Below are 16,036 nucleotides of genomic sequence, written 5' to 3'. Positions count from 1 at the left end.
CGAGCCTAGCCACACACCTTACCGACGCCCCCGAATCCCCGGGAAAGAGCCTGGGGAGCCCCTGTGCCCCCACCGTCCCAGCCCGGGGCAGTCGTGACCGAGGGATGCGCGACGGGAGGATGCCCCCGAGCCCCTGGCGCCGCTGCGGGATGCAGCTGCGGGATGCAGCTGCGGGATGCAGCACCGGGATGCGCCGCCGGGGTTCCCCCTCCCACTCCGTGCGGGCGCGCGGCGCCGAGGGGGGGTTGGACCGCGGCGGCGCGCGCGCTGCCTTCATCCCCTCCTTCCTCCTCCTCCTCCTCCTCCTCCTCTTCCTCCTTCTCCTCCTTCTCCTCCTTCTCGTCCTCCTCCGAGAGCGCGCTCGCACGGCCGGGAGCGAGAAGCCGGCGGGAGGATGCTGCAGACGGCGGCGGAGCCGGGCGGCTGGGCAGGTAGGGCGGGCGGGGGCGGCCGGGTTCCCGGCACCGGCGGCCCCGGGGCTGGGCTGTGGGCACCGGGAGTTTCAGGCGTAGGAAAGTTGTGGGAGGGGGGGATGCGCTGGACGGGCCCCGGGAACCGGCAGCGGGGCCGGGTGTTCGGCCGGGGCGCGCGGCGCTCCCCGCGCTCCATCCCGGCGGCGCCGGGCAGCGGGGCGGGGGCGGCGGGGGTGGCGGGACCCCGGCCCCACTGACCACCCGGAGGGGTCAGGGCAGGAGGGAAACTTCTTGAGCGGAACTTTACCGAGGCCCCGGCGCAGCCCCTTTCCGGCGCGGGGCTGAGGTTCCCACGCCGAGCGGGACCCGCTGGGTGCCGGTAACCCCGGCTCGTCCCCGCCGGGGTGCCCGCGCTGTGGGGTGCACGGCGTGGGAGCCTCACGGGTGTGTGTGCTGGACTGGGGACTGCGGCAGCACCTGGGTGCGGGCGGCGTTGGCCCAGGTGTCGGGGTGTGCGGCCCGGCCGGGGCAGGGGGTGGTGGAGTGGTCCCTGGGCCCCTCTGGGCCCGGCTGTGGTGCTCGGCGTGCACAGCACACCCTGCGTGTTCCCTGGCTTGTTCGCAGGGTGCCTGGAGCTGCGTGCGTCCATGCTGGGATCGGGACATGGAGAGCTGTGTTGGGAATGGAGCCGAGGCTCTGGCCGCCTCCACGGGGACACTTGGCTCTTACGGAAAAGGACCTTCACTGAGCTGTACAAAAGCGCTTTCTCTTGGCTGTGTCTCCGGGTGGGAGCAGAGGGGTCCCTGGGTCCAGGAATGTGGAGGCAGAAGCAGGATCCCCACTCAGCAGATTGACCGCTCTCCCCTGGCCATTACCGATAGACTTTGCTGTTAACTTGGAGCAGCAGTGAGTTACGGTGGAAGCTTTTAAGGAGTTTGCATCAGGGTGGGCAGGGCTGGGGCTTGCTCTGCCCCAGAGCGAACCCCACGGATCCCGGCACAGGGATGTGCCTGTGCCTGCCCTTGGCAGGGCCGTGGCAGGGCGGTGAGCGCCGATCCTGCTGGATGGGCGTGTGGGAAAACAACATCTTGGCACAAGTCGCTGCGATTTGTTTTCAGTGCAAAATTTGAAAGTGCTGCTTAAATAGAGGAGATGATTCTGTGTGAAGGTGAAGGGTCTAGAGCCTGGCATTGCATTCCTGGAGGCTCTAAGGGGCTTCCAGGTTGATTCACCAGTGTGGAGGAATCAGCACCATCTCACTGGAACCTTGCTGCTGGAGCTGCCCCTTCGAGGGCTGGATGTGTCTGTGGGTCCCATGAAGTATGGCAGCCCCTCTGCCCCACAGGGAGCAATTTTGGGTGAAAATGTGAGGCAGGAGCTGGCCCTGCCCTGCTCAGCACTGTGCACACATCGGCTTCACCCCCTTGTTACCTGAGTGGGGAGCGGAGACATTTGCGTGAGCTGCTGTGTCTGCATGTGGGGCACAGTGCCTGAAAATAGCATCAATGGGCAGTGCCGCTGTGTGTGACAGCCCGCGGATAAAGGAGGCTCTGTCCCGTCTGCCAGCCTGGCTGGGAGTTTCTTGAGCCAACGCCATCCAAATCCACCACCACCGACTTTTTTCTTTTAAGTGACTGCAGGTGTTTTCCGATGGAGCATCCAGCCCAGCGGCTTTGCTGAATGATGTTTGTCACTTGGCTGGAATGGCTCTGTGGGGGTGGAGGAGTTGTGTCGGTCCCTCGGTAGCTGCCGGTGTGATTCCGCCGACCAGAAACTCTCTTGCCATATGCAGAGTTCAGGGAGGGGTGATGATACCGTGTGCTGTGGATTTCGTGCTTGTTCTATAATCTGCCATGTGCATTGGAAAAAAAAGGCTGGTGTGACCCTGGATGTGGCTCCGTCTGTGAATGCACAGAGCCAGGCTCTGCGTTAGCAGGGCTGTGACGTCATGCCAGGCTGTGACTTCCCGCTGTGAGTCTTGTACACCAGCATCCCTGAGCTCACATCGCATCGTGCTTGGCCGGGGCTCCAGAGCGGCTGCTCTCGCTGCCCGAGCGCTGTTCGACTCTGATAGAGCAGCAGCCTCTGTATAGAGAAATTGGGAGGTTGGTTTCATAGTCCCAAGAGTAAGAAATATTTTTTAGGGCTGGTGGCTCACTGCCCTCAGGGCTTGGACCCCAGTGCTGGACTGTGGAGGGCTGCATGTCCTGGCCTTGGTAAGTGAGGGTTGGGTGCCTGGCTGCTCATGTGAGGAGGTGCCATCGTGCTGGAGCGTGCACTGCCGGTGGGCTTGGAGCAGCCATCCCATCCCACCCCATCCCATCCCATCCCATCCCATCCCATCCCATCCCATCCCATCCCTCCCCACCTGCCTGGCTGATGTTCTCTGCACTGTTTATGGGGGCTGGTGTTCTGCCTGGCATTCCCAGCTGTCCTGGGACAAGGCTTCTCTCAATGTGCCGATGGGGACATGGACAGGGCAGAGTTGCCCCAGGTCATTCTGCCTGCACCCTCCTGCTGTTCATCCCCAGGGACTGGCAGGAATGTGCATAGCCTGGAGCAATGCTGTGGCCATCCACAGCTGTTCCAACCCAAAAATCCTCCTCGAGCATTGCCCCAGCATCCTCAGACATAGGCTGGTGGCTGGTAAAGGAACCTTGGTCTTTGGGCTCTTATTTGTTGTATTTCTGGAGACCTTCCTCCTGTTTGGCTTTTATCTAATCTTTCTGGGGAGATCAATGCATTTCTACAAGTGCACAACACAAGTCTGCTATTGACTGAACAAGGACCTTTGCACAGATGTTCCCAATCCAGTACTGGAAATGTCAGTCCCATTGCTTTACACTGGTGAATTTCCAGGGCTAAAAGCAAACCTGTCATTGAAGCACAGGACAGTCCCCAAAACGTGCCAGACTCCCACATCATAGGGGCAAAGATTCCCTTTCCGAGCCCTGCAGCCCTTCCAACTGCTTCTCCTGTTTCTCAGCTCAATCGGGACTGGAGTTTGAGTTTTCCAAAGCCAGAGCCCTCAGTTCTGCAGCCCTTTAATCATTTCTAGGGATGATAAAAATGCAAAAATGTACATCCAGAGCAGAATAATGAGGCCCATGAGGGTCTATTTGTCAATTTAGCAACGATATTGTGATGTACAAAGGGTGTTTCTTAGTATGATGCGCTGAGATTGCCTCCAAAATAGCGCCATAATTTCTGTGTCAGAAAGCCCCTGTCAGGAATTATGTCTGTGCTCTCAAGGAAATCCAGGCTGCAGCTGCACTGTAACAACTGCTCCATTTCTGTTAGAAATACAACAATTTACTTGCCAGTCATCAAAGGGAACCTGCAGATTTAAGGAGCCATGAACCACTCTGCGGGCACAGGATGCCCCAGGTCCCGTGGGAGCTTCCCTGGTGCTCCCCCAGATGCAGGTGTTGGTGTTTCAGAGGCATCAGGATGCTGGTGTGCCCAGCCTGGCTGTGGTGGCAGGGCTGACACAGGCACCCCGGCTGTGGGCGGGGGGGGGACTTTGCTCTGCATGGCTGTGGGGCAGGGTGGGTGCTTCCCCAAGCACTCCTGACTTCACAGGGGCTGAAGGCACGGAGAATCCCTCACTGTCAGAGGGCTCTTTATGGTTGTTTTTTTTATAAAACCTACCTTTTCCCCCTGCAATGTAAACAGCCTTTTCCCCAAGATGAATTCCCGGCAGGGTGCCAAGGAGAGGGGCTGGTGGTGGGCTTGGGGCTGTGGGGCCCTGCAGGGGTGGGCCCAGGCTGAGTCCCAGTCATGGGAGAACCTGGGGGATCCTGGCTCTGGCGAGGGCTCTGAGCCCTTGATACGAAACAGATCTGCGCTGCTTTGAAATGGGAACGTTCCTGAGTCGTGATTTTCTCTGGCCTAATTATGGAAATGTTTTAATTAGTTGATAAGAAAGATCACTGGGAAATTGCAAAGGAAACATTTTGAGGTGAAGCCCTGATCTGTGCCTGTGTCTGCCTGGAGTCAGGAGCTGCCCCAGCTGCTGGACCTTGGTCAGGCAGCAGCAGCCGGGCTCAGGGTGCTGAGGGGACTGGGCACCCCTGATGCTTCCTGTGGTGAGGTGCTGGGTTCCTCTGGCCAACAGGTTTGATCCTGGCAGCTCTGTGCCAGCTTTGCCCACTCCTCTGCCTTGTGCCCACCGGTCAGGGGATGAGCTGGGGCCTCTCTGGCAGGAATCAGGCTGATGCTACTCTGTCTCCTGTTTGAGTATTTCTGCTTCTGATATCTGGCCACTGGCCCTTGCTCTGCATCAGCGGGATGAAGGAACTGTTGAATGTGGGGTGGGCCTCGGCCACGTGCCCAGGGGATGCGGTGTCACTGCTGTTTGTCTTGGTCGGAAGCGCTGCTGCTCTGCACTCGTTTGAAGGGCTGAAGGCACAGAGCCGGTCTGTGCGCTGGGCTGGAGGCTCTTCTGAGGAGCCTGAAATGCTTGTAGGAAAAAAACCCATAAAAATCCCAAACAAGGGAAGCTTGTTACGGTGCCAGCAGGAGACTGGGAGTGGCACAGAGCGGCTGCTGGCCAGGCTGGGGGGCGAGAGCTGATGTCAGGCAGTGGGTCCCCCCCAGAGCAGGTTCCTCCACCTCAGAGCCCTCCCGCCCAGAGCTGGGTGTGCTTTGTCTCATGCAAGGCCAGAGCCTATAAATATCCCAACTCCAAAATTTCAAGAAGTATTAGGAACTCTCCAGGCTTATTTTTGAGGGCTGTTACGAAAGCGCTTTAGCGGATTAAAGCTCTCCCAGATTAATCTGTGCTCAGGAAGGCAGAGAGTGCAGGAAGGGCACTGCTGGCACCCCAGGCATGTGGTGCAGGGGGTTCACCATGACTCCTGGGCTCCCCACTCCCCATCTTGTTGGGGCATGGGACAGCAGCAGTGGGCTGGTGGGGCAGGGAGGGACACTTTCACAGAGACACATTCCCAGTCCCCCACTTCTCCCAAGCCCCACTGAGCCCCCCAGACCCAGCTGACATCTGTAGGGCTGCAGGTTTGCACAGGTCAATGTCAAATTTATGTCCCCTCTGGTTTCCAGAGGAGGTAATTAGCCAACAGGTGTAATAACAATTTGATAAGTGTGTCAAATAAGTGAGCCAGTTGTGGTGTAGAGCATGCCGTGCCTTTGGACGAGCCTTCCAAGGGCTGGGGATATGCCAAATGGGAACACAGCAATTCCCTTGTCCAGGCTGGGGTCTGTCTGCCCATCCTGGGTCTGTGCAGGAGCTCACTCCTGGCCAGGAGCTGCTGCAGAGCTCGGGGAGGGACCTGGAACCAGCACCCTAGCATTCACATCTGTGCCAGAATCTCACCTTCCTGGCCAGATGTGGAGGGAGATGATGACTTGTGTGCTCCATCACCACTGCAAGGCACAAAGCAGCGTCGGAATCTCGGGGCAGGATGAGTGCTGACTGATGCTGACTTAGGCAGCAGATGAGTGGACCAATGACCAATGCAGGTGCCACAGTGATGCAGCTTGGATGTCCCCAAAGGGATTTACAGACACCTGGCAGCCACCTGCCCCTCCAGTGCTGGCCTGCTGCCGGCACTGCTGCAGTGCCAGTGCTGCTCCCACGGCCATGGGGCTCTGGACCAGGGAAGTGCCAAGGTGGGTTCCGGCGGCAGAAAATCAGCTCCAGCACCTGCTGGCTTTTGGCATCTTCTTGGTGCTGGGAAAGCTTTTCAGTTTGTCCTTGGGAACATTTCTCCTCCTAAGGACTTGGGCAAACCCTCTGGCAAGACCATGGTGGTGTGTGACAGTGAGATGCTGGCAGGTGACAGGATCCCCCTGAGCACCCTGGGAGCAGCTCCCCACTGCCCACCCACCCCTGGCTGGCCAAGGAGCTTTTCCTTCTCCTGCCAGTGGCAGGAACCCCAACCCCTCTGCAGCCCCAGCTGAGGGACCACTGGCTGTGGAGTGACAAATAATGCAGGCAGGGCAGGATGCAGGACCAGTGGAGGGTCAGGCTGGTGTGATGCTGCAGTCCCAGGCAGGGTCCCTACTAGGTGTGTCACCCCATGGGGAGGGTGATGGGGAGAGGCACTGGTTGGTGGTGAAGTGCCTGCTGTATCACGGATAAACAGCTGCCCCTTCAAATCCTAATTAGCACATGGCACATGAAGCCTGTTTTGGCTGTGGATGGAGCGAAGTGTGGCTGGTCCCAGGGGGCTCATGCAGATGTGGTGATGGGTCTGCAGGAAGGTGGTCACAAGTCTTGAGGGGCCGTAGAGGGTCGTGCATGAGATGGGGATGCTGCTGAGATGGAGACTCTGCCCCCAACACAGGGATCCTCATGTGGGCAGGGCAGGCAGGGTCACAAAGACGCCTCTGTGGAGGATTTGGCCTCTCCCTGCCTGCCCTGGCTCCAGCAGAGCTTTGATGGGTGTAAATCAGTAACAGAGGGCAGGAAACCCTGTAGAACCCAGACCCAGCAGTGCAGGGGTCTCACTCTCTCACCACCGAGCCCCATTCTGCAGTGGCACCAGGCAGTGGCTCCCCAGCACCGCTGGCTATGCCCACTGCCAAGCTGAGTGCCAAAAATCCTGCCTTTCTTCACCTGCTGACAAGGCGTTGGAAAAGGGAGGATTCTTTAAAACATAAAACAAATAAAATTAGGTCTTCTGGTAAGGGATTAAATGGGGGCCCTCAGCTGTATTTATAGAAGGTTCAAAAGTAAATCTGTTCCCAGACTGAATAAATATTTTGCTCAGGCAGGCACGATCTTCAGTTCATCTGTCTTGCAAAGACTTGAGTGAGAGGGGAATTGATTTTCTCCATCCTGAACAAGACAAGCGCCTCTCAGACCCAGATAGAGAGTGAAGTCCCATTATCGGCTGAAATGGGGAAGCAGCTGGGAAATCATTAAAGCAAAGACAAAGCTGCTTTAGGGAGGTGACAATTCGCTGTCCCCCCCCCCCCCCACCTCCGGGTGGCTGGGGCTGCCATCCCTGAAACTGCTTTGGGGCTCTGTCACTCTGACTCCATGAGAGAGTTTGGTGACACTGGGTGACCATTTGCCAGCAGCAGCAGCAGCTGCCCATGGGAGATGGGAGTGGCTGGCGGCTGGCACTGGTTGCGTTGGTCACACTGGCCGTGTGATTGCACAGATCTATGCACAAGAGAGGTGGCACGGGGGAACCTGAGTGGCTCAGCTCATCCCCCTGGATGGAGGGGGATCCGTGCAGGTGCAGTGGCGGTGCCGAGGACATTGACCTCATTCCCTGCTCCTACACGGATCACCTGGAGGTGCGGACACGCCGACAGCCAGGTCAGCCCTGCCGGACGTGGAGTCACCCAGAGCTGGTCCTACTCTCACATGTCGGGTTTCTGCACTTGTACGGCTGCCGTGCTGTGGCTGCCCTGTCTGTAAGGATGAGAGGAAATTACTGACACCTCCCTGTCACTGTCTCCAGCCTGCAGGATGCAGCCATTGGGTCCTTGGGTTGATGCAGGTGGTCCGGACAGAGGTTCCTCTGGCAGCGTTCACCCCAGCGCTGGGTGTTCAGCACAATTCCAGCTCAAAGAGCTTCTTAATTCAAGCCGGCACCTGGTGTTTGCAGACATCAGTTACCGCCAAGACAAGAGCTCAGTGCTTTGCTCTCGATAAAGGCAGCTGCCGGGTCAGCGCCAGCGCGGTGCGAGCTGCGCAGCCGGGGCTGCCGGGGCTGTCCAGCTCCCCGCGGCTGCAGCGCTCCCCTTGCCTTTTCCCAGGTCAGAAAGAAAACAGTGAAAGGGAGAATGAAGAACAAGGCAAAACCCTTGGCAGTGTTTTCCAGCTTCTTCTCCCTGTTTTCCAGGGCAGAACCACATCAAACAGATGGTTGCCTGCAGAAGGTCCCCAACCCCAGGTGGGTGCCCGGAGCTGGGATGCTGTGAGGGAGCGGTGGCGGTGCCTGGCGAGAGTTTGCTGTGTGAGCTCTGTCCGCCCCGCGCTAAAAAAAGGCACAAAATGAGCAAAATTATGCGCTGAGTCACTAATGGTTCACCCGCTGCTTTAGTCACCAGTGCTCCCACACCGGGGGACGTTTGCTGAGGGGGCACAAACGGAACTGTCATCGCGTTAAATGGATGTGGCCGAAAGCAGTGAAGAGCTGCTGCTGCATGCGCGTCTTCTGACACTGGACAGACCACTTGGCTCCATGGCCACAGGAGCTGCTCAATTAATGACAACTCCCTGATGAAACCATTGATTAATCGCGGCCGTGTGCTGCGGCGCCGGGGCGTGCTGCCCGCGGAGGTGGTGGCAGCCGAGCAGCTGCTGCCCGTGTCCCGTGACAGCACGGGTCACCGTCCTGGTCTCTGTCCTCCCACGGGCACCGCAGCTCCTGCCGGGGGGCACGGGCTGCTGTTCACGGGTGCTGGTGCGGTGGGAGCGGCCCCTGCTCAGGGGTGGTGCCGCAGTGTCCGTGTCCCGTCTGCCGGTGCTCCCCAGTCTCCCCCACCCGACACAGGGCTGTTTTAGCCGCGTAACCCGCCGTGCCGGAGCCAAGCGTGTGTGAAAGAGCCTGTCTCAGCGCAGGGAAGAGCCATAAAGGGCCTATTTATGGAGCTGGCTCCTCACAATGTTTTCAGACACAGCCCTCGCATGTTTTCATAACAGCAACGCCTCCACCTCTCGGCAGCTGCCAGCGGAGCTGAGCCTCTCGCCGCTGTCCCCCGCACGCCCCGGGGAGCCGGGAGCCCTGGCAATGGGCTGGCGACTGCGGGGCTTCCGCTGGGATCCCAGCCCCAGTGCAGCCCCGAGGCAGCTCGTAGGGCCGTGCCTTGGCTGCCTCTCCCATCCTGGCTGCGACCTGGCATTCTGCCCGTGCAAGGACATGCTTGGACCCTTGGCTCCTGCTTTGTGTGGCAGGAGACCGACTTGTCAGCAGCCCCTCTGCCCGGGCCACCTTGCCACCTCGTTTCCCACTGCCTGGAATTCGCTGGCGGGCAGCACTGAGCGCAGGGCTGCATCCGGCGCCCAGCTGGAGGAGCAGCAGCTCCCTGGCTTCACCCCGGGAATACCCTATGGAAGGACCAGCCTCTGCCCCAGCCATGGCTCCGTGCTGCCCGCTGGCCACACGCGCGGACGATGTGAGCCGTGCCCAGCGCAGCCCTGTCTCCCTGCTGTGCCAGGTACCCGCCGGTGACAGCGTGGCAGCCGCTGCGGTGACAGCGCGGCAGCGATGGCAATGTCATGCACGTGTGGGAGGCAGGTGAGCACAGAGAGGGAGCAGGGAGATCTCTGCTGCTCAGCGCCGATGCGCAGGAGGGAGCAGGAGTGGGGCTGTCTCCATGGCAGGGAGACAAGCAACTTTTCATTAGTCCATTTAGGAATTCCTTTCAAACAGGAACGCTGACCCACCCGAACTCATTAAATAACGCTAATGCTGCTGCCCAAATAAATACTCCAGCTGCCACCTGCACCGCCAGCCAGCACTCGCTGCCCTCTGCCCTTCTGGGAGCAGAGGTTTCCCAGTCTAATTGGATACACGTGCTTCTCTCCTGACACCAATGACCTCCAACACAGCACAGGATTCTCACGCTGCAGTGACTGGGTTCCTGCAGCTCCATCCCAGTGCTGCAGGAGCAAGGCAGTGAGTGCTGGGGCTGACAGGAGCCGGGAGCTGGGACAGGAGTGGAGACACCAAACCGTGGCGAGAAGAGGGAACGAATCCAGGCCATGCTTGTCACTGAACTGATTAAACCCGAGCTCTAAAACTCTTCTTCTGTCCTCCAGCCAGTGAGCACTGTATAACTTCATTACTCCACATCCAGGAGACACTGAGGGATGTGGGCAATTCATTATCATCTGTCCCATTTCATTTCCGTGCCTGTCAGCGCTGGCATCCTGGTGTTCACAGACAAGTCAGGGTTTCAAGGTGTGAACTGAGGCTGAAGGCCAGTGCTCCTGCAGCACGGTTCTGACAGGACCCTTGCACCCCCATCAGTCTTGAGGACCCCTCAGTAGCACCTCGGGGGGCTCAGGGATTTTGTGCCACCCTCGGGTGTGGCAACACCATCACCAAGATGGGGGCTTTAAGGGCTTGAGTTCAGAGCTGCCACTGTCAGCAGGCACCTCAAGTGCTGAGAGTGCAGCATCATTCTGGGGAGCCCTGACCCCCAACTGAGCGGCATGCAGGAGTGAGGGATGGTTTTGGACCCTGGTTTCTGACTCCTCTCTTCCCCATGGCTCTGGTGCCATCGAGCTGTCCCCTATCAGACAGGTCCTTCCTGCTGGCACTGCCAGCTCGATCATGTTCCCCCCCAGGCTGCTCTGAGCAGCAACACCAGGGTGCTCCTCCCCAGCCCCAGGGCGTCAGCAGTGGGTCCTGCTGGGCGCTCGCCTCAGATCCTGATGACTAATTGCTCTGCAAAGAGCATTTCTCACAAATTTCTTTCATGAGAAATGGTAACAAGGCTTTGATTTAGCTCTTATTTTCCTTTCTTCCTGTCTTTTTTTCTCCCTTCCTACCCCAAAAGCAGAAGCCCCTTTGATCGTGTGGGTTCAGGCTCCGTAACAAGCATCTCTGTTTGTGTCAGGGAGTTGTCAGTGTGGTAACATGACAGCACGTCTCCTCGTTGCCTCACACACAATGAATTATTCCTTCCACTCTTTCTTTGCACCATCTCTGGGATAAATTACTGCTCCCAGATGGGTTTGTCACTCAGTGAAGCATCCTTAACCTCTGAGATGATCCCTGCTCAGCATGGAGTGCCGGCCACTGTGGCTCACCCAAGGCTGCAGCAAAACGTTGGAGTGGGGAGTTGTCAGCCTAGCTTGAAAGCAAATTGCTTCGCCAATTTATTTTCTTCCTTGTGTATGAACGTATTTTTCTTAAAGGGATGCTGTCACATTAAATACGGAGCTGCCAACTGCAGGCATTAAAAAATCATGGGTCGTCCCATTTTCCTTCCTCCCACTCTAAATTCTGAGAAAACAATAAATTCGGGGTTCTTTTTACTTGTCATCTCCCTTTCAGCTCGAGATGCTTTTTCTAAGTTTTCCCAACAGCTGGGAGGTTTGGGAGCTTCAGCACCGTAACAAGTGCCACAGAACCGGGGCAGATCGGGCTGGTGGCGGGGTGACCCCTCAGCCACGTCATTGGGGTGTCCGGCTGTCCCTGGACCCATCTTCCCAGAGCTCTGGCCCAAGGGCAGACCCAGAGCAGTCCTGGGACAGTGCTTGGGAGCCTCCCCTCCCGCCACAGCTGATGGGACTGAGCCATGTGCTGGTAAGGAAATCTTCCCCAGATCTGTCCGTGAAGGGCGTTCGCTGTCAACAAGTAGCCTGAAGTCTGTGTCACTTTGTCACATCTCCTGTGACAGATGCAGAAAGTCCTTTGCAGCCTTTATGTTTCCAAGCCCTTTTTTTAGGGTAGGTGATGAAAGTAGTTTTGTTATACTTTGGCAAAGTGTGTTTCCATGCAGCTTTGCTGAGCTGGGGAAGGGAATCAGGCATTTTTCAGACTGAACAACCTCGTGGCAGTTTCTGGAATATGTGTCTGAGGGATTTGGGATGGGATCATGTCTGATCCGGTGTCAGGTATCAGAAATCTCTCATATATAAGAGATCTGATTGAAAACAGGTTCCACCTGGGGCTGGGTCAGTGCTTTCCCTTTTTTCTGCTGCAGGGAATCTCCCTCCCACAGCTGCAGGTAGGGACAAGTCTCTTGCTACTCTTGAATTTTAAAGAAGAATCTCTTCCAAAGCTGCACCATACTGCAGCCTCGCAGCTCAGCAGGGTTCAGCTGCCCCCCAGCCCCACCACATGGGCTCCAGAGCCTCCCCCAGCAGGGTGTTTGATAACATCGATTTTAATAAAGCTCTGGGCTTGTTTTGATGTACGGATCCAAAGCACTACATGGATTTAAACAGATCCCGTTGCAAATATCTATCTGATACCCCTGCTGTGACCGGACTGCAAATGTCACTTGCTTAGCACTATCAAATATTTAATTTACGTTGTAACAGAGGAGCCTTTGAGACCTCCAGCTTAAACTGGAGGTCTCCTGTTAGCCAGCAGCTCTCCACAAATTCACTTAAAAGCCAATTTCTGCCGTGAAAAGCTCCTGACCCAGACGTGGGAGTGAGGGGAGCTGGGAGGGAAGACAATGCCCAGCTCTGGTGTGGGACCTGCTGGAACCCTAATCATCACTGTAAGTGCTCGTGGTGGGTGTCCTCACCTTTGCCAAGGGGAACACGTGGGTGGGGAGTGGGACCAGCACTGCCAGCACCACCAGGGTGCTCTGCCGATGCTTGTGGCGTTGTGCCTCCAGTGGCACCGCTGCTGACCCAGCTGTTGGTGCCTGCAGTGGGGGTGGCAGGTCCTCAGGAGCTGGCCTGGATCTCATTCTGGATCCTGCACTTGTGGAAAATCATCTTCTCTGGGAACTTCCCTGTGGCAGCTTCAGCGAACAGCGAGGGGAGCACGAGGTGCAGCCAGGGCTCAGACCCTCCCTGTGCATCACCTGGTTCTCTGCATTTTATTTCCCAAGAGAACACAGTGGCTCTGTGAGACGTGGCTCTGCCCTAATCTTGTGGTGCTGACCACAAGAATCCTGAAGGATGCTGTGATCCTGTCAGGTTCTCCTCGGCCAGCGGAGTGGCTGGGGGCCCACGGCCAGTCGGGGCGATGAATCACGGAGCCTCAGTCCTTCCTCTCCCACTGCTCCCTGCGCTGTGCTCACACCTACAGCCGAACCCTGGGACGGAATCTCACACTCCCCGCCTCTTTGCTTTGCTGTTTTCGCTGCTGGTTTGAGAGCAGGTGGCACTGCCTAGGTTTTGCTTCCTAGAGTGGATGGGCACATTCCCTGCCCCGCTGCAGAGGAGCAGCATTGTTCCCTCCATGGCATCTCCTTCAGCTGGGTTTCAGCTGTCCTCACTGCCCGGGAGCAGGGCTGGGATCTGCTGATTCAGGGGACGCGCAGCCCTGCGGTGTTAATGATCTTGGTGTGCAAAGGAGAGGACAGGCGCAGAGGCACCGTGCTCCGTGTGATGCTCCCTGCCCTCTCGGGAGGCTGCAAGATGTCCCACTGCCCTTCAGCATGTGGGAACGGGGCTGAGGGGAACCCTGAGAGCATCTGAGGGTAAGAGCCGGGCATTTGGGGGATCCAGAGCTGAGGGTTGCGCGTGGTCTGAGCCCCCTGTGTGCCGTGGTGCCCGTGCCAGGAGCCAGCCTGCAGTCCAGAGCCCTTGGGGAGAGACGGCTCACACTAATCCTTGCTCTGACAACGGATGGTTTACGGACTGATCCTAAAATGTGCCTCGCTCTGGCATTAGTGGAGTGGAGCATATGCCGGGGCTGGGGGGGCAGCTGGTTTGATGCAGTGTTATGAAATGCTGAAAGTGCTGCAGGCATGGCCAGGCCCCTCCAAAACCTGCGGTCTGCCTGGATCTGCTCAGCTCTCAGGCTGGGACATTGAAGCATCTCCTGATGCAATAGCAGGTCCCCTGGGCCACCTCCGTGTCCAGGGCAGAGCCCCTTGTGCCCACTGCAGCGAGGCCAGTGGCCTTCCCATCCCTCCACCAGCAGCTGGTGCCTCTTTATGAAGTTGCACAGGGAATTCTCTGGGCCCAACCTTCGAGGCAGCGTGGAAAGCTGCCCCATTCCCCCAGCTCCCCTGTCACTGAGAGCTGCTGTCAGGTGCATCCGCCTGCTCTTGGCTCAAGGTGGCTCCTCCAGTGCCACCCCCTGCCAGCTGGCGCCCACTGCCCCGCGTGACGCTCCGGGCTCTTTGGGAACTTGCTGAGCCACAGGCACCAACTCGGACGTGCCGGCTCTCGTCCGGAGGCTGCTGATGAGGGCTGATTTAGTGGCGATCGAACCGCATTTGAAGTGCTCCTTGAAATATGAGACAAGTGTCTGGAACTCTCCGGGCATAGGGGCGGCTGTGGTGCCCTGACGGCCGTGGCACAAGGGCAGGAGCCAGCTCAGCTCGCCGGTGCCAAGGGCAGGGCTCAGTGTCCCCTTCACCAGCACCAGGTAGGAGCCTCCTGTGCCAGGCTGGGGCACCAGGTGCTGCCTCTTCAGCATTGCTTTATCCTGAGCCCAGATGGGTGGGTGGGCTGGAAATTGCCTGTGCCAGTGGTGAGGGGTCTCTAAGGAGGCAGGATGGTGGGGCTGCTGCCACAGGGGGTCTGGGGCTCTCTGGTGGCTCTGGAGGGAGGCACAGCCAGGGGTCCTGGTGCAAACATGCACGGCAGTGGCAGGATCACAGAGCTGCTTAAGGGTGCAGACCCTGAGGTGATGGGATTGAGTTGTGCTTGGGTGAGGGGTTGTGGCAGCTCTGGCTTTCCTGAGGGTCCTTACAGATGTGAACAAGGACCATGAAATTGGTCCTTACTCAGGGGGTTTGAGGGAATTTTGTGACAACTGTTGGTGGCCACTTTCATACCAACACTTTCTTTTACTTCTGCTGCTTTTATTTACTGTTGTGTGTACTCAGCTGGAGGCAAGGAAGGTGGATTCAGTAGAATGGAGTCTAGCGAACTCAAATAAGATTTTTTTTCTTCAGATTTCTTGCTCTCTGACCAAACTCATGCACTTTCTGTTCAGGTGGTGTTTTCCCTGATCCCATGTCACTGAATGGAGAGATCTCCCAATTAGCTGCTGTCAGGTCCCCTCAGCTCTGTGGCAAAGGCGGTTTGACCTGGGGGGAGGTTCTGGTCCCATGTGTTGGCTCTGTTGAGTTCAGGCCAAATAAAAGTCCCATGGGACACAAACTGGTGCTGATGGCAGGAGGGAGCATGAGGGTCTGTGCTGGGGTAGGACGCTGAGAGAACATCCCTGCACAGATGTTCAGGCTGCATGTGCATGGGAACCTCTGATCAGGCTGGGATAACAGCACTCCCTGTGCCCAGGGTGGCCTTGATGGGTCTGTCCTCAGGTTATCCAGAACACAGGAAATGAGGGAAAGGACCTGACCTGCATCAAACCTGCTCTCTCATCAGGATTTGTAACTTGGCCAGAACCCCACTGCCCCGCTGATGTATCTCATGCCCAGCCAGTGGCTTTTCTGGGATGCTGTGGGATGCTATGGGATGCTGTGGGATGCTGCTTCAGCACAGTGTGTGGGCACAGAGCCACTTCCAGTGACTGCAGCCTGTGCAGGAAGTTGTGGTTTCTGGAGTTTGCTTTGCATTCAGGAGCTGAGTAAAGGATGTCCCAGCATGGGTCTCCTTCAAAAAATCAGCAGCCAAAAGGACATCCCCTGTGGGGCTGGCAGAGCCCTTGGCTCTGGGGGAAGGGCAGCAAGAAGTGCAGGTGGCAGGGTGTCATCGGGGTCCTGGGAGGTGTCATTGATCTGTCAAATCTGGGCAGCGGTGGGTGCGTGGCAGCTCATCACCCCCCATCCAGGAGAACCCTTGGGAAGACTACCCAAAAATTTGCAACTGCTTGTGATCCTCCTGCATGGAGGAGACAAAAGCTTGACCTCACTGGTCCTGGGGTGGGATGGATGGTGGAGCTGGGATGTGGTGACCCTGCGTACTAAGGTGGGTTTGGCTCAGAGCCCCAGAATCACCCTGGGGGTGTCACTTAACCTTCACCTTGCCTTAGTTTCCCTCCTGTGAAAGGTAACAGCCACCCCCCTCACCCCCAAAAAAAGTTCCTCAA

General features: G+C 57.7%; 1 protein-coding gene across 3 annotated transcripts in view; it reads left to right on the top strand.

The window, feature by feature from the left end:
- Positions 1 to 270: 270 nt before the first annotated feature.
- Positions 271 to 16,036, top strand: part of LOC116456089 (zinc finger protein 385C-like) — a 58,466-nt gene continuing 42,700 nt past the window's right edge. The window contains exon 1 of one of the 3 annotated variants that reach the window (XM_032134592.1): positions 271 to 431. In XM_032134592.1, the coding sequence (XP_031990483.1) occupies positions 395 to 431 (37 nt within the window). In that variant the 5' untranslated portion in view covers positions 271 to 394. The remainder of the gene's footprint in view (positions 432 to 16,036) is intronic. The other 2 variants (XM_032134594.1, XM_032134596.1) reach the window with 2 other exon arrangements.

The sequence above is a fragment of the Corvus moneduloides genome, chromosome 26 (genome assembly GCF_009650955.1).
Source record: "Corvus moneduloides isolate bCorMon1 chromosome 26, bCorMon1.pri, whole genome shotgun sequence".
NCBI classification, from domain to species: domain Eukaryota; kingdom Metazoa; phylum Chordata; class Aves; order Passeriformes; family Corvidae; genus Corvus; species Corvus moneduloides.
Note: the sequence above shows the minus strand (reverse complement) of the source record. Positions and strands in the feature narration are given on the sequence as shown.